This window comes from Eschrichtius robustus, chromosome 12, assembly GCF_028021215.1.
Source record: "Eschrichtius robustus isolate mEscRob2 chromosome 12, mEscRob2.pri, whole genome shotgun sequence".
Classification (NCBI taxonomy): Eukaryota; Metazoa; Chordata; class Mammalia; order Artiodactyla; family Eschrichtiidae; genus Eschrichtius; species Eschrichtius robustus.
The window spans coordinates 79,222,226-79,240,902 of record NC_090835.1 but is presented as its reverse complement, the minus strand read 5'-3'; the positions used below and the strand labels follow the sequence as shown (position 1 = coordinate 79,240,902).

Genomic DNA, 18,677 nt, shown 5'->3' with positions numbered 1-18,677 from the left:
CGTGTTAGTTTTAGGTATACAGCACAGTGATTCAGATAGATAGATAGACATACAGATATATATAGAGATATAGATATTCTTTTTCAGACTCTTTTCCCTTATAGGTTATTACAAAATATTGAGTAGAGTTTCCTGTGTTACACACACTATATATAAACTAGATAACCAACAAGTACAAAGTCATATCAACCATTATGTCTGTATCAGTTTTGTCATCGCTTAAATGAACCCTTCTTTTGCATGCCCAGAACCTGGATGCTTTTTATTGCGTTAATAATAAGGATATGAGAAATGGTTTTTGTCCTTATTCAGAGTTCCAGGTTTGATAACTAGCCTTCCAACTGAGGCCAAACATGCTGGCTGCCATTTCCCCTTGAACCTGGTGAACCTCCTCAATGTACTTCCTTGCTGCCTTCACTGACCTGTGCATTGTCCCACCAAGGTGTGATCCGCTTGTCCAGGCTGAGTGCTGTCCTCATGGACCCAGCCAGCATCATTTCTGGTACTCTGAATCATCCCACAAATGTTTGCCTTCTCAAAATCACAGTGGTCCAAAAGGGTGTGAGTTGTGGCTGCAAATGATATGTTTGTCACCTGGTTAAAAATTTAAGGCCTCTCATGTCAAATACCTAATGACTTAGGCTACTAAGATGTCATTGTTTAGCAAGATCATGAATGAGCCTTTCGTTGTCTTGATTTTTCTCAATTGTAAATCCTACCGTCATGCATTAGATAGCAGAAACTGCCAACACAGATGCAGCCCTACACACTTCACAGAGTCAAAGTATAAAAAGGCTTACCATCATGCTTTTCTGTAAATGCCAACCATCGACTCCTTTAGATCAAGAATAAGGTACCTATTATGCTGGGCTTTGTTCTTAGTAGATCTTCTCTACATACATATTGAACAGGATTAAAGAATGTGTCTCTGAAGACCAGTGGGGCCATTTTAGAAAACATCCCATCTCTGAGCATTAGAGGACTCCAGGAACCACTAACCTGGACAAAGAATTTAAGATACAAAATACTTTCAAGCCTATAACTATCTTGGGCTTTACATAAGGATGCACCCTTCAAAGGGAAGCTGAAGGAGTTGGACAATTCCAGCTCCTTACATTGGTCCAATATTTTCACTTTACAGAACACAAACACATAATTGATTTTCATAACCATCTTGTGAGGTAGGTGTTACAATTTTTTCTAAGGATAGGGAAACTAATGTCCTTAATGAAATGGACAGATTAACAAAATTAACACAAAGGAAAATGTACAGGAAACCCGTAAGGTCAGGGGGTTTACCCAGTCCTCAGACCCAGAGGTACTCACTGCAGTTGTACATTCGGTTCAGCCTCTCCAGATCGATAGCACTGAAATCCAGGCGCTGCCCAATGATGGAGTTAAACTCAGGGATCTTGGCTGTGATGGTGGGGAGACTAGCATTCTTGTTAAATGAGAAAGGCTCGTAGTGCATCAAAGACTCGTAATCATAGGGTGTGTTGAGGTCTGTGACGACGCTGTCATCGTAGGTGTTAAAGTTGTGCTTATAACCTGTCAGGGAGGGAATCCACAGGCCCTGATCAGTCATGTCATTTCCCCATCCTGCCCTCTTTGACTACATACTCAAGCAGAGACCAAAACAAGGGGTGGGGGAGGCAGAATAATGCATCTTTGATTTAAATATATACACATATTTAACATATTTTATAATTTGCACAATGTATATAAAATTAATATATATTAATTTTTACTAATAACATTGTAATGTACTAATATATTATATAATAGTACACACAATTATTATAATGGATATTAAAATACATGTTATAATTAATAATAAATATATACATATTATTAAATATGTGCATAATATATACATATATTATAATGTAAATGTAATGCAAATGTACAATGCATGTTATTAAATGTATATTTAAATCAAAGATTCATTTTTATACATGTAAATAAATAAATAAATATGTGTGTGTATGTATGAGGCTTTAAGAAAGAGAAGATAAGATATCAAAGTGGAGGCAGGTATTCCTCATGGTAGGCAAAGGAATTTTTGAATTCAGGAAAATATTCAGGATTGATTCATCTTGCTAACAGCCAAGTACCTCATCCACCAAGAGCTGTACCTGGCCAGCTCGCCAACAATTTAGGAAAAAAGAAATCTAAGGGGCAGAAGGAAAGTTTAGCAGCTGGCGAGAAAGTGGCATCCTGTCAATCAAGGCTCACACTCTCCTGTTCTAGAAATTGCCCCATGGTGAGAAAAACAAAATAGGAAGAAAACTGACTTTCCTTTCAAAATAGAAAATGAAAATATTTTAAATGAGATTAGCATAAGTAAGAGAATGTGAAATGCTGAAATGAGAAACCACCCAGATACTCTTTTAATCCAGCAGCCATCAGGAATTTACTGGTTCAGCTGCAATAATGGGAAGTTCACAGGTTTTTAATTCCCTTCTTAGGGAGTGATAGAAAAACTGAATGAGAATACTCATAACTCTCCCAGTCAAAACTTCTCACCTTCATCATCTCCTTCTCCCTTTCTAGCTTCCCATCCAACTGTTTTTAATAATTAGAAGAAAATGTGACCAACTTTCAAAGACTTCAACTCAGGTACACTCAGGATTGGAGAAGTGTGGTACAGCCTGGCAGTGGTCCCCAGACACTTTTGGAAAAGCCCATGAACCCCTTTGATCAAAACTTGTTTTAACTATAAAACGACAATACTGATGTTACATCCTCCCAACTCCCAGGGGTTTTATGGGGACTTAATCCAAGAGGGATCGAAGCATTTTCAAAGGGTGGGACAGAACTGCAAGAAGTAAATAACCCAAACAGGAAAGGAGGAAAGTCATTCCTTCCAGAGCACGTGGTCCTAGGATGGCCGTTAAGGGGGTAAAATTATAAAAAGCATCAAGGTGGTGTGAGGCCGTGGGCGTGGGTCTGGGATCTCCTGGTGACTCTCAGTGGTATCTTAAGCAATGCACTTTCAATTCACTGGCTGTTTTCCTTAACTTGCAATAAAATCATCAGGTTAGAATAGATTGTTTTATTCTTTATTATCCAAGGATACTTATCAGAATGCTTTACCAAATAAGTGTTTTTAATACATTTTAAAATTTAACTCAACACATTTTTGTCATGCCTACTATTTACTGGGAGCTGCGCTAGGTGGGTGGTGGCCCCTGGCAGTGACTAGGACAGGCATGGTCCTTCAGGGAACTCACAACCGAGAGCTTGAAGAGGAAGTGATCTTGTAAACCAGAGCTCATGGGCAAACCTTTTGTGTAAAGGGTCAGATACAAAATACTTTTGGCTTTGCAAGATGTATGGCCTCTGTCACAACTACTCAACTCTGCTGTTATAGCACAAAACCAGCCATAGGCAGTATGTAAACAAACGGCCATGGCTATGTTCCAATAAAGCTTTATTTACAAAAGGAAACAGATATGGCCCACAGACTATAGTTTGTAGACCCCTGCTAGACCTCAGAAGTGTTTTGCTTAATAAAAGGAAACAGATCCAGAAAACACAATTCTGACTTCAGAAACAGGGATGGATTTGGGGAGAGAACTATATTGCCAATAGAGTATCTTCCTAGGTTAAATAATAAGATTACCATCAACTGAAGATGAGATGCAATAAAGTCATAAATTACCCGGAGCAATAATACTGTCCTTGCTTATGATCTAAATTAGATTTGATGTCTCATTTGAGAAGAGTTCTCCAGTGATTGCAAGCAGTTTAGATATATGAAATTACACCTAATGAAAACACAGACAGGAAATGAGCAAACATGGTGAGTCATTTATGCTCAACCCAAAGCGGAGCATGTCTGCAAATTATCCTTGTAAGTGTGCAGGCTCCCTCAGAGAAAGGGGACCTCATATGGTCTAAAACTATCTTAAAAGCACCGAGCATTGTGTTCTTCAAGACTTAAAAAGGTGAATGTTTTCTGCTTCCTCATGTCATTTTCATCAGAGTTAAGCATATAAGAGAAAGTAAGAAATTCAGGCCTCTAGCAAATACAGACGAAGTCTAATGGTGTCCGGGGCCTCACAAGCAGAGATTCGGTCCTTTGATCTGCACTCTCCTGTCGCATCTACACAGACCCAGATATAAGGCAATTACCCCTGGGAGACAAATATGCTGTTTTTGATCTATTATTTCATACTTGGGTGAACACTCTCTAGAACTTCTCTAGATTGTACCGGGGGACAAAGAAGAATATTACTTGGCCTCTAGCTCAGTGGTTGAATGGTAGGATGGGTGGGAGTATATGTGTGGGTCCAATCCTGGTAACAGATTAGGCTTTTACAAACCACATAGTTTCCCCTCCTCCCACCAGTACTCTACATTCATGAAATATCAGACTAGGAGGTGCCAGGAGGGACACAGATTGAGAAACCCCAGAGGTGATTTTGATAGGATTAGCCATCTGAACCCCTGCCCCCTGTGAGATCCATGGTTACAGCTTACTCCAAAATGAGCTGGTTCTGGCAGAAGTCTTTTGGAGACTGATATTTAATTTTAAAGTATGGCCAGTTCTTCCAAGTCCCTAAAATTATTAGAGATGCACTGCCATCTGTGAACTCATATGTTAAATTGGGATCTAAATGAAACAGATAATTACAAGGCAATGATTTGCTTCATGAAAACCATGTGTGGTCATAGTTAAGGCACTTCCAATACATTAAAGTTTCATTAAGCTATCACTGCCAAAAATAATGCTTTTCCGCTTCCTGAACTAATTCCTAATCAAAAACAAGGTGTTGGGACTTCCCTGGTGGTCCTGTGGTTAAGATTTCACCTTCCAATGCAGGGGGTGCAGGTTTGATCCCTGGTCAGGGAGCTAAGATCCCACATGCCTCGCGGCCAAAAAAACCAAAACATAAAACAGAAGCAATATTGTAACAAATTCAATAAAAACTTTAAAATCAAAAGAATCTTTCAAAAAAAACTAGGTGTTTTCAGAAACACAGCATGGAATTTTTTACCCTACCCATTGGGAAACTGAGTTATAACATTTTCAGCAGAATTGTTAGAATAACTGCATAATAATATGTGAAATAAAACTGTGTTATCCTTTACTGTGTTATCCTTTATGGGCTGGGGGCAGAAGGAAAGAGGTGCTTAGAAAGGAGAAAGAAAAGACTTGTACATTTTGATTAATCAGAAAAACTTTTAGCTAGAATTAACACAATTGGGAGTGCAAATTCAGATAAAAGGTGGTTTTGTTTTGTTTTGTTTTTTGCTGTAGTTGTTGTTTTGTTTTTAAACACCTATTGTTGATTTGGTAAAGCACCAAAAAAATTCTGGAGTATGTCTTAGGATTATCATACAGTCAACTAAACCTCATGTAGTTTTCTAGAGCTACACGAGATTTCACATGCAGAAAAAGGACCCTGACATCCTCAGAGACCTAATTCATTTTACTCACTAAGAAAGGAGAATAGAATTTTAGATAGATTTTCAACAAAAACACTGAAACAAAGCAAGAGCTTTTGATTATCAGTTAACCCTACATTTAGTTAACCACCATTCACCTTTCCCTGAGACACTTATATGGGATCAGTTGTGATCAGATGAGCACAGTCTACAGGAGAGGTCATATTTTGTGTTCCTTCTGGAGAAACTGAAGCTCCCATTCACGCATAGGTTTGGCCTGGTCATCCCAGGGTTGGGCTGAGCAAGTGATAAAGATAATAGCACCTTGGGTTCATACACACCTGGAAGAATTTCATCCCACCAGATGTTCACATAATCATCCCGGTCTGTCCTTGACTGCTCATGGTAGAACCCCAGAGCATGCAGGATCTCATGTTCAATGATGGCCTTATAGTCACATCCTTGGCCAATGGAAAGGTTCTGTCCTACGTGTCGGTTGCCAACCTCAGACCAGCACCTTTAAAGAGAAGAAAGAAATTTTCTTCTAGAGAATTCTTAAGCAGCTGTAATTCATAGGATTCCAAAACACAAATTAGGTTAGGTTTGAAGAAAGTTAGGTTTGATTTCAAAAAGAAACTATTAATAGCATTCTCATCAACATAGGACACTGGTGAAAAAAGCAACATTCCCTGGAGAGAACATTATGCAGGCTTTAAAAGTGATAGGCCATTATAAAAGTGGCCATTTTTTAAAGTGATAGGCCATTATAAAAGTATGCCTACATACTCAGAGGCAAATCAATCCTAATAATGCATCAGGTAAAAAGAAGTGAAAATTGGCATTTTTCTTCACCTTCACAAACCCATGGGGCATTCCAAAGAGCAGCACTATTGCTTTTATACCACAAAGCTGTCTCTGAGCAGTGGCTGTGGTTGATTTACATCTTCTCCTTTACATTTTCATGACTTTTCAAATTTCCTATAATGAGCAGGCATATATTTTATGATCACAAAAAAGAACCTCATTAAAAATGCAAGTTAATCAAGTTCATTTCTTGGGGTATTACCCAATCTGCAGCATTATAACAACACACAGCAGGTGGCCTAACTTATGTCCGAAGGACTCCAGGCAAGAAGGACCCATAAATTCCCTCAGAAAATAGTGGACTCAGGAACTGCTAGCAGATACTCTAAATTCCTCGTGTGCAGCCTCTTTCCCTCTTTTTCCCAATTATTTTTGTCTTTTCTCATAAATCTGATTTTCCACCTCAACAAGGATCTATACCTTAACCAACGCTCAACAGAATAAGAGATTTGACAATAGTTTAAATGTTACCAGTGAATTGTGATTTCCTTGGTGACAATCACATTAAATTACCTGCCATTGTTTTCCCAAGATTGCTAACATCATATAAGTTCAAATGCTAATAGGCTTGATTTCTACTCCAAGATGGATCTTAGTTATTGTCTAACAACTTTATTAAGGTATAATTTACATACCCTAAAATTCACCAATCTTAAGTGTACAATTCAATGATCTTTAGTTAATGTACTGAGTTGTGCAAACATCACCATTATCACCTTCCCTGATGGTAGCATTTTATTACCAGTTCAGACTTTACTCTGCAAAATATCCACAATCCAGAGGAAGCGTTTATTATTTATCTTTTTTTTTAACATCCCTCCCCAGAAGAAAGGTGTAAGTTGCAAAATACCATAACTCCACCACTCTGTAAATCTTTGACCTTGTCCTTCTGAAAGAGTCCAGTTAACCTCCAGCTTCAGAGGATCAGGATCCTGAAGGGTTTGGGGCACTTTGGGCCAGCCCCTTTCCTGGACCCTCTTCCTCCCTTTTCCTCTCCCCTAACTTAAATGTAATAGAGACATCTCCCAACCACAGGCAATAAGAGTTCCCCGAATTCGGGTTTTCCCTCTCTTTCCACCTCCCATTTGTCCTTCCCTTTCCTCTGCCTCTACATCCTTCTCCTTTCTTCATCTCTCTGACACTCAGCTTGGTTCTTCCTGATGCTTCACTTCACACTATGTTAGAGGTCCTACTTCTGCAGTCACCATAGCATACTAGAACTATTCACTTGTTATTACTCCACCACCCCTACTTGCCAAGCTTACACCTTTTGAGGTCTAAGACTCTTCTCGAGAAGCTAAAGCATGTGCTAACTTCCTTCTTTATGTCTGTTATCCAACCATGATTAACAAAATCCCCACCTTCAGAACTAGATGACCAAATCCAGGCAACACCTAGAGGCCATGTTGGGAACTGCAGTGTGAAGAGATACCTCCAGCTGGGCCTTGAAGACACAGACCTACAGAGTCACGGCAGATGGTGGCTTTGCTTCCCAATTTCATCTACCTCAGACTGGTTGACATAAACACCGCTGAAGACAAAGGTCTTCTTTCTTGATATACCATTTATTTCTTCTTAGAAATAAGTAACTCTGAAAAGCAAATCTACATCTAGAACTTTTCAAAGAGGTCCAGCCATCAGAGTACTATAATTTAAAACAGTGCCATCTAAAGGATGCATTTTATACTTTAATAAACCTGACTTTAAAAAAAAAAAGGACTGTAATTTAAAACATAACGTCAATCCAGGAAAAGAACTGAGAAGAGTCTCCCTGGTTCCCTGAGGTATCCAAACACTTCATTCTCTACAGAGCACATTAAAAATGTGATGCCACTTTAAAAAATTCACAGTGAAAGATTTGATTTTGCTTTTGGTTTCTTTCCAATTTCTTCTTTTAGCCTTTGAAAGAGATGTGTCACTTTTTATAATCAAAGGACATGTGATTTTCACACTCTGTAAAATTTCATACTAACCCATCAAACTTCTGAAAGATGATGTATGAGCTCTCTCCTTCATAGGGCTTGAAATCCACACAGGACTTGAGGCGGAACATTTCAAAGGCATAGAGAATAGCTCCTTTGGCATTCAGTGCTGCAGAAATCAATAAAAATATCAATGAGCCTTAGCTAGCTCTTGGATAATATATATAACCTATAAACATAGAAAATCATGCCACCACATGAAATCCACTGGGGTCCATGACAGATTTTTTTTTTATATAGTAAATAGATTCCTTGAAAACTAAAACTGACAAATTATTTGTGGATATAAACACTAAGTGCATATGTTAAATACATAATGTATATATCTACAAAATAAGAATACACTTACGTATGTGTGGCTGAACAAAACCATAACTTCCCCACTTTCTCCCTTTTCTTATCCCCCATTTAAGCAGAAGTTCTGAATACCTTCCCTCAGGAGAGCCACATGGCAGAGCACAAGACAGAAGTGATTCAAGCCATTTCTGTCTTCTGGATAAAGTACTTTGGAGAGCATTGAGAAAGGGGTTCCTTCTCCCAATCTAAAAAGACACCCCCTCTTGCTAGAGGAAGAGAGCAGAGCTTACAGAGGTTTATGGCTTCTGAAAGCATAAGAAGTACGTGTAATATTTATGCTGCTTCCCTGTAGGACCCCCAAGAGATGGCAAGCCTAGACAGGCAGCTCTGCAGGCAGCCTTAGAAAAGATTTCTGTAACCCAAGTTTGGAACCAAAGCAGCAGAAGCCTTATGGACCTATAGATGCCTATTAGTAAACTTTGTGGATCAGTGACCAAAGATCAAATGTCATTCCTTTTGCCTAATCTGCACGTGTACATACGTTGGTATTGCATAAGACAAGGATGGGTGGGAGAGAAAGATACTCCAAAGGAAAGGAGATTGTTTCTTACCGTGTGTGTGTGTGTGTGTGTGTGTGTGTGTGTGTGTGGTTTTTAATCCCATCAACTTGCTGGAGGTAGGTCTCTAAGTTACAACTTAAGCTAAGTTCTATAAAATTAAATTATATTCTTGCACATTTGATTTTTGGCATTCTCTCAAAGAGTTTATAATTCTTGGCAGTTTACCACATACTTATCTCATATTTTTCTGGCCCTTATTTAATAAACTACTGAGTTGGAGACTCCACCACTCAGATGTCATAAAATCATATTAAGGTCATTAAAGAAAGTCATTGGAATAATTAGTAAGTTAATTGTGGAAACAGCACACACAACAACAGCAAGAGCATGCATTAAAACTATTGGACAATGTTCACGGACTTTTACCTATTTTTACTGAGAAACATCTATAATTTGAAGATATGTACCTAAGACAGCTTGGTTGTTACGAAAGAATAAGGAAAAAGTTTGATTATAATGAAAGTCACACTTTCTATAAGATTGTGTCGCTTTTGTTATCTTCAAGCCAAATAGTGGAAACACTGAGAGTGGTTGATTTAAAAATCACATCTCTTCTGCCTTCCCTACGTCTGAGTAGGTTGTGAAAGGGGAATTAAGCAACTCTGTAATAATTTTGTAAAAACTGTCCTGACATCATTCAAAAGAAAAAGATGGAAATAAAGTCCACTTGAAGTCTCCTTCTTCACCATAAAGCCAACCCTGAGTGCATGTCTTCTGAAAACCACACTTGATGTTTTGTGTGTTGTCTTTATGTAGGTGGTTTCCTCTCCTTAGGACACTGAGAGAAAGGACCTTATCTTTTGCCTCATTGTTTCCTAGTTCCCAGTTCTTTACTCTGCCCTGACATGGTAGGTTTTACATGGATCTGTCTTGAACAATCATGCTAGTTTTGAAAACCACTAGTCCTTTTTATCCCTGGATCAAATAATATGAGAAGAGTTAATTTCAGATACCAATGACTACATATTGGAGGATTAGCATAGGAAAGCTAACTATATTTGGTTTAAGAATCCTTTGAGAGGGGAAAAGTGGGGGGAAGGAATAAATTAGAAATTTGGGAGTAACATATACACACTACTGTATATAAAAATAGATAAACAACAAGGACCTAGTGTATAGCACAGGGAACTATACTCAATATTTTGTAATAACCTATATGGGAAAAGAATCTGAAAAAGATTCTTTTTACATATATATATATAATGAAATCACTTTTCTGTACAACTGAGACTAACACAACATTGTAAATCAACTATACTTCAATAAAAATAAATAATTTTTTTTAAAAAAGAATCTTTTGAGAGAGTTTTTCATTCTGATAATAGGGGAGGAACTTGAATCTGACTAACCCTCCCACAGATAACAATTATAAACTTTAGGAAAAATTAAGAAAGGAAACTCTTTGAAAGGAAACTCTTTAGGCACTGGAAAATGCCTAAAATGGGCAGAAACTGAAGGAGAGTTTATTCTTGAAAGAAGGAAATGTCATTGGTTAAGATTCCCATTGATACAACTTTGTACATGAGAGCACGGCTTAATATAAATATTTATAAATATAAATATATAAATATTTGAACAATACCAACAATCACCTTGACCTATTTGACACTGATAGGCTAATATGACCTAAAACTGTAGAATATAGGTTCTTTTCAAGTGCACATGGAATATCACCAAGCTAGATCATAAAATAGATCACAAAACATATCTCAGTAAATTTCAAAAGATTGAAATCTTAGGGAACTGGTTCTCTGACCTCAAAAAAATAAACTGGAAATCAATAATAGAATATCTAGAAAAATTCCAAATATATGGAAAATTTAAAACACACTTTTAATTGACCCATGGTTTTAAAAAATCACAACAGAAATTAGCAAATATCTAAACTAAATTTGAATAAAGATACAACATATCAAAATATGAGGAAAGTAGTAAAAACAGTGCTTCAAATAAAATTTATAGCTTTAGATGTCATATTATAGCATTGTATTTTATTAGGAAAATGAAGATTTAAAAATATGATACAAATTTCCACCTTAGATGTAAAAATAGAAGGTCAAATTAAACCCGAAAAAAGTAGAAGAAAGGAAATTATAAAGACAAGAGCAGAAGGCAAGAAAATAAAGAGTAGAGAAGCAAGAGAAAATTAACAAGTCAAAAGTTGGTTCTCTGAAAGGATTAAGAAAATCAATACACTGCTTTTAAAAAAGAAGGCAAGTCACAGACTGGGAGAAAATATTCATCATATATACCTGACATAATTTATCTATAATATATAAAGTTCTACAAATAATGAAAAGACCAACAATATAATTTTAAAAATCATGAAAGAGTTGGACAGACACTTCATAAAAAAAGATACGTAAATAGTTAATAGCACATGAAAATGTGCTAAATATTATTAGTCATTAGGGAAACTCAAAATCACAGTGAGATCCCATTTCACAGCCACTAGAATGGCAACAATTAAAAAGATTAACTCCACCTATGTTAGTGATAAGGTGGGGCAAATGGGACACAGATATTGCTGGTGAGAACGAAAAATGTCACAGCCAATTTGAAAGACTGTTTGGCATTATCCTATAAAGTTAAACATATATTTACCATAGGATCAAGCAATGCTATTCCTAGACATTTACCCAAGATAAATAAAAAGCACATATCCACGCAGACTTGTACAAGAATGATCACAGCAGCTTTCTTCACAATAGACTCCAAACTTGAAACAGCCCCACATCCATCAACAGAAAAATGGATACACAGTTGCAATATATTCAGACAAAGGAATACTACTGAGTAATGAAAAAGAATTAACTACCGGCCCACCACAATACAGAAAAATTTAAACATAGTAAGCATAATAAGCCAGATACAAAAGAGGACGTACTATGAGATTCCAGTTATCTGCAAATCAGTTGTAAATCAGGTAAAACAAATCTATAGGGGAAAAAATTAGAATGGTAGTTGTCTCTTGGGGAGTGGAGGTGGGGATTGGCTGGAAAAGAGCACAGGGGAACTTTCCAGAGTATTGGAAGTGTGGGTTGCATAAGTCTATGCATTTCTCAAAAGCCTGGTTTGTGTATTTCACGCTACGTAAATTTAACTTTAATAGAGGAATTTATACAAGTGTCAAACTCTAATTAGAATGTTTTGCTTTTTGCAATGGTATGAGCCCAGGCACCTGAACTCCTTTTTTAACTTGAAGGTGATTCTCATGTGATGTTACCTGAGAGCCACCACTCTATCCTCACAGCTGCTACCTTATTTCAGGCCACCTGTCTTCAGTTTTGCTGTCTATTCATCTGTCACCTACCTTGCAGCTAAGGAGACCTTGCTACTCAAGGTGTGACCAGGGGACACACCTTGAGTAGCTGAATTTGGCACGTAAGAGATTCAGTAAGTACGTCTGTGTCTTAATGGGAAGGTGGTGGCACAGGTGAGACAAATAGGAAGAAAAATCGTCATGGGGAAGAAAATCCATTTTAAAATTAACGTTTCTTAAATCATGTCCCAGTAAATAAGGATGCTCCTTGAATTTCCAAGTGCACCGTCAAACACTGGGGAAAAACAACTCAGCTCAATTTTCCATAAAATAACTGAGAACAACAGCACTTGTTACTATGTAGCTTTTCTCCAGAAAAGGCATGGGAGGCAGCACTGATAAAGAGCGATGGAAAATTCTTGAAACATAATCTATGTCTCCTGAGAAGGGGAGCAGCGCAGCAGCTCATTAAGACTGAGCAACGTTGTCCTAGCTTCCCCTCTCCTCTTGAATCTTCCCCAGCCACAGAGGATGGGCCTCCCAGACCGGCATTGCATCATGGTGGCCGCTGAGCTGTCAGTCAGCGGCTTGATGTCAGCCAGTGTCCACGCGTGGCTTCTAAGATTTATTTATTTCCACCAATTACTACTTTCAACAATGAACAAAATGCAACTGATTTCAGTCCTTTATATTAAGAGAGAGAAAAGAATAGAAAATTTTAATCCAGAGGAACAAGGACAATGAACATATGAAATATAGTCTTTTCTGTTTCTCAAAAGTGTGACATGTTTGTCTTGCAACAGAAAGGGAAGAAATCAACATGTTGAAACTAGTATCCTGGTACCATATTTAGATTCACCTAAACAAACTGTTATCGCAAGTGCACATTTTTCATTGCTATGATGTCAAATTATATTTCATTTTTGTTCTTTGTGTTGCTCCTGGTCTGATTAACATGTTAGTGTGCTCTGCATTTTAAAAATCATTATTTGATACTCTGTATCTCAGACTGGTTACGCAGCATGGGTTCAGATGTAATGTCATGCCTCCCATACCGTGAGATAAAGAACTGTCAGAGCTTAGAAACCCTCTTATACGTTGGCAGTTACTCAAAGTCTGAAGCTGATGATCAGGAGGAGAGGTGAGAGAGAAGAATTCAACTCAAAGCTCCTAATGAAGAACAATTAATATTACCCAGACTGTCGGCCAGGATGTAAGGGATGGGGAACTTCCACCTGGTGTTGGGGTCTCTCAGGCCATTTCTGGAATTCTGCAGAAACAAAGGCAAAGGTGACTGGACAGCTGGTCTCCTTGGCTTCCCCCTTCTCTAAACTCTCACACCACGAACAATCTGTCACACAATTCAAACAGTTTAGTCAATTTGTCTTCTGATTATATTGTAAAAACAATAGAAGTTCATTATAGACATTTTAGAAAATTCCAGAGAAAATTTTAAGAACCCAATAAAGGAGACCTACAATTCCTCAAAACTGAAATAGCCACTTTCAATATGGTGGTGGATTTCCTTCTCTCTCATGCTTCACTTATTAGGAAAATTGGATGGACAAGCAATTTAATAATTATAGACTCTTTTGTACTGTTTGCTAATGTTTTCATCTGTTTTTGTTTACCAGCAACCACTGTGGAAGTCTTTGTGGGTACAGATTATAGATGAGATTCTTTCATCTCAGTGGCTAGACACAGAGCAGAAGAAGCTCACCATCCTATGACACAGCCAGTCCTGGGGGGAATGTTATTGTGTCCCTAGCAGATACTCACCGGTAGAAAAATGTCCCCTTGAAAGAGGTCCAAGCCTGCATCTAGACATGGATTTTAAAAAAAGAAATATTTGAATGAGACTTACTAAAAGGCATCTCTCAAAATAAAATGAATCTATTCTATTCTAAGTCTTTAGTTGTTAATCTTTATGTGGTGAAACTTTTTTGAAACAATGCAAAAATTTCTTCTAATTGAACAAATGTAAATAGGCAATAAATATCAGATATTGTCACATTCTCTATTGTCATTTTTGGAACAAGAAACCTAGAGGGCATTATGCTTAGTGCAATAAGTCAGACAGAGAGAGAAGTACTCTATGCTATCACTTATATGTGGAATCTAAAAAATAAAACAAATGAGTGAATATAACAAAACAGAAATAGATATAGAGAACAAACTAGTGGTTACCAGTGGCAATAGGGAAGGGGGTTGGGAAGGGCAAGGTAGGGGTAGAAGATTAAGAGGTACAAACTACGATGTATAAAATAAATAAACTACAAGGATATATTATACATCACAGAGAATATAGTCAATATTTTATAATAACTATAAATGGAGTATATCTGAAAATATTGAATCACTCTGTTGTACACCTGAAACTAATATTATGGTGTAAATCAACTATATTTCAATAAAAAAAGAAAAGAAATCTTGTCCAAGAATCTTGAAAAGTAAGAGACAAGTTAGAAGGAATCTTTTTGGTCATTGACTTCAAAGCTCTCACACTTTGGGGGTTGAAATGGGACTTCCTGAGACAGGGAATGAGGTACCAGGTGGTCAGCAGCTGAGTGAGCTATAGAATTTCCGACTTCCCATCCAGGGTCCTTTCTGCTATTGTACTATCCTTCTTCCCCACCCTAGCTAAATGGGTTGATTTTGCTCTTCCCCGTGAAAAAACAATGGTGCCCTCCAAAGCCAAGCTCAGGGTGCTGCCCTGATAATAAAGAAGACCTGGCAAATATGGGTAGATCCATTCAAAACCATAGCTCCAAACATCTGCTGTCAGGACCTTAGCAGAATATACTTTCTCCCTGATGGCATTGGCCTCAGAGTGTTTCTGAAAGTAAGATCCTTAAAAGGGAAGATCCTGGTGGGAAAACTATGGGCATTAAAAGAATGTCACTTCTTATTACAGCCCTAAAGTTTGACAAGCAGCCTTCCCTTGAAAACACAGACTACTTCAGACAGAATCATCAGATCATACTTCATTCTGAGAACAGCCCCTGATTTACAGCTGGAAAATCAAACTAGAGGGCAATCACCACAACCTCACATGGAAACAGGGATCTCATTTGGCAAAGCTTACAGCTCATTCAGGAGCTGGGTTCAGGCTCTGTAATGACACCGTGGAGGTGTTATTATGAGGAGGCTTCCTGGTTGTGCTTGTTAATGACTAACTAAGGCTGCCCCTGCATCACTCCCTTCCTCTCTCACATATTTCCTAGATTTGCTTAACCTCAGGACCCTAACCTAGTCGAATAACAGCACAATTAAACAACAACAAACAGCAGTGATGCCACAGCCTCACAGGCAGCAGGACCCAGGTTTTGAATTGCCTTTTCAGTAGGGCTGCTATGGGCTGGTCCATCCATACTCTTGCCTAGGCTGGTCCTGAGCAAAATTATGCATTTCTTGACCCCTGGCCTGGATGAGGGAAGGGCTCTTCCAGAACAATGTGAAGAAGCCTACTGGGACCTTGGCCTCAAGGGCTGGTCAGCATGGACGGGGTCACAGAGGAGTGAGAGAGTGCAGTAGGAGAATTTCACGAAGAAGTACAGATCCATTGAAAGCAAGCCCCAGCCTGTTCACTACCCAGTTTGTTCATGTAGCATATACTTATTAAGTGCCTAATGTGTCCTACGCATTGTTCTAGATGCTGGGGATATAGCGGAGAACAAAGCAAAGCACTCAGGGAGATGACATTCTTGATTGGAGAGGAAGGGGATACAAAGAAATAAATAAATGTAAAGTATGGCTGATGGTGAAAAGCATAATTGAAAAAAAAACCCCATGAAACGGAGTAAGAAGGAGAAGAGTGCTGAGGTGAAGGAGGGTTGATATTCATAAATGGTGGTCAGGGAAGGCCTGCCTGAGGAGGTGGCATTTAAGCAGAAATCTAGTGGAGTGGGGAGTGAAGGAAGGGAATTGAAGGCAGAGGCAACAGCAAATAGAAACATCCTGAGGCAGGAAAGCCCTGATGGTTTAGAGCAGCCTTAATAGGTGGGAAATAAATCTAATCTCATTGGTGTTGAATCCTCTGGGGGATTCTGATGCTAAAGTTTGAGAAGCACTGCTCTAAAACCTCAAGGCTTTCCTGCCTCAGGACCTTTAAGATACAGCAGATCCTCTGAATTACAGACACCTTGACTGCCTGACTTTAAAGAGAGATCGTTTGATGCCTGGCTCTGAAGTCTTGAGACCCATTCACCCATTTACTTTCCTCAGTGATTTCTACTTTGCCCCTGCAGTCATTCTCAAGGTTTTCCAACTAAATATCACCTAGACTGGCTTCCCTGTAAATGGGACAAAGCCAGAGGAATTTACCCCTAAGGTATGGGATTTTTTAGTTTTACATTCTTCATATAGGACTGAGTTATTAAGCTATGAGTCAAAAGACCTGGAGGTGAGCTCTACCACTGCCATCTGTGATCTTGGGTGAGTCAACTTGACCCAAAGGAGCCTCCTGTTCCTTCCTGCAAAATGAAAATAGCTCTCACCCCATTACAGAATTTGACAAATAAATATGCAATTGGATATGAAAGCTTTTGTAAACTATAAGGTACTTATGATCATGAATATGGAACCTCTGTTTCCCACCACTTCTAACCAAAGATACCCAGAATGTCGCGGCTTCTCCCTCATTTTAGAGACAGGATGAGAGAGAAAAGAGAGACGATTACTTGGCATCTCTCTCCTCTCAGTAATGGATGAGACCAATGGATTTCTTCAAGGAATGTTTTTGTGGACAAGATGTCGAAACAGAGACACTTTACACTCTTCTCCAAGTCCCAAGCAAACAGTTGTTAGTGAATATGATGGGCCAGTAAAGGGACTGGGGTTTTTTCCCCACTAAATATAACCAAAGGCATATTCCTTACATTTTTCTTTAGCAAGCAAAATAATCATCCATTTTCCCTTCTTTTTTTCAAAATGAAAACTGGAAGAATAAATTTTTTACCAACAAAAATCTTGTTATATATTTCTAGATCCACTGAGCACTCACTAGTTCTAGAAAATTTGGTCTAACCATTATTCTCGTTCCATGTTTCCATTTTCAGAAACTCTGCAAATTCTAATGAGGCACGAATGAACAGTTCTCTCCTAAAGTTACCCAATACCATATTATGAAGGTTAAGAGATTTTCAGCAACTATCACAGGATTTTAAATTATTTAAAGGCATTAATGATGGCAGAAATTACACCCACCTAAATTGATTTCTGAAATATCCTTCTGTTCATCAAACTCTCCATCATGTACTGTTAAAAGTGGGGGAAAAATTGTTACCAGTCTTGTTGAACAAAAGAGAGAAAGTTCAGAAAACACTCTATGCATTTCAATTAGTCCTTACCATTTCCTTTAGAAAGATGCTTAATCTGAAAAGAAATAAAGATACAGTAAATGGATAACATATACTACAATGAATATTTCTAAATACCATGAAGAGCAGAACTTACTTACCGATACAGCTGTTGTGTGGGCAAAAAACAAGATGAAAGAGAGAATGCAAGCAGATCTCGTCCAAATCATTTTTGCAAGTGAACAGATTTTAGCAAAGACGCCTTGTGATAAGTACTTGGACCTTGCTCTGGCTGTCATATTAGAAACTTTGACCCTTACATATGTTCTGTAGCATTGAAGTCGTCAAAGAAAATGTCTTTGCCCCGTTTGAGGACAGATACTAAGTTTAACAGAAAAGCTCAGGTTCCAGAGACCAGGGAAAAGTTTGAAAAAGTTAATATTGAGATAAGCATATACAAATAAGTGACATTCTTATACACTAGCAGTAACTGTTCATACAATATAGTAGGTAAAAGATCCATTTCACAATAGAAATAAAAATAATCTATGAAATGATCATAAATTACTTAAATCTAATAAAAATGAACTAGAGTTATATGTAAATGTTATAAAGCAATTATCAAAAAATAAAAGAGCTATCTATACATACATATACATATATATTTATATATATGAGATGTTCATTGATGGGAAGACAGTATAATAAAGATGGTCATTATTTTGATATTAGTCTAGAAATTCAATGTTATTCTAATAAAAATCTTTTTTAAAAATTTTAATTGAAGTAGAGTTGATTTACAATGTCATGTTAGTTTCAAGCGTACAGCACAGTGATTCAGTTACACATATTTTTAGATTCTTTTCCGATATAGGTTATTACAAAATATTGAGTAGAGACCCTATGCTATACAGTAGGTCCTTGTTGGTTATCTATTTTATATATAGTAATGTGTATATGT

At 37.7% G+C, this 18,677-nt stretch overlaps 1 protein-coding gene across 1 annotated transcript in view; it reads right to left on the bottom strand.

Moving 5' to 3' along the window:
• MEP1A (meprin A subunit alpha) overlaps nt 1-17,946 on the bottom strand; it is a 34,879-nt gene extending 16,933 nt beyond the window's left edge. Inside the window, exons 1-9 of the mRNA XM_068559193.1 lie at nt 17,878-17,946; nt 17,768-17,792; nt 17,625-17,675; nt 14,199-14,239; nt 13,614-13,689; nt 8,232-8,349; nt 5,736-5,911; nt 1,327-1,548; nt 423-572 (exon numbers count right to left, since the gene is read on the bottom strand). Of these exons, the coding sequence (XP_068415294.1) occupies nt 423-572; nt 1,327-1,548; nt 5,736-5,911; nt 8,232-8,349; nt 13,614-13,689; nt 14,199-14,239; nt 17,625-17,675; nt 17,768-17,792; nt 17,878-17,946 (928 nt within the window). The remainder of the gene's footprint in view (nt 1-422; nt 573-1,326; nt 1,549-5,735; nt 5,912-8,231; nt 8,350-13,613; nt 13,690-14,198; nt 14,240-17,624; nt 17,676-17,767; nt 17,793-17,877) is intronic.
• Between the last annotated feature and the right edge of the window lie 731 nt (nt 17,947-18,677).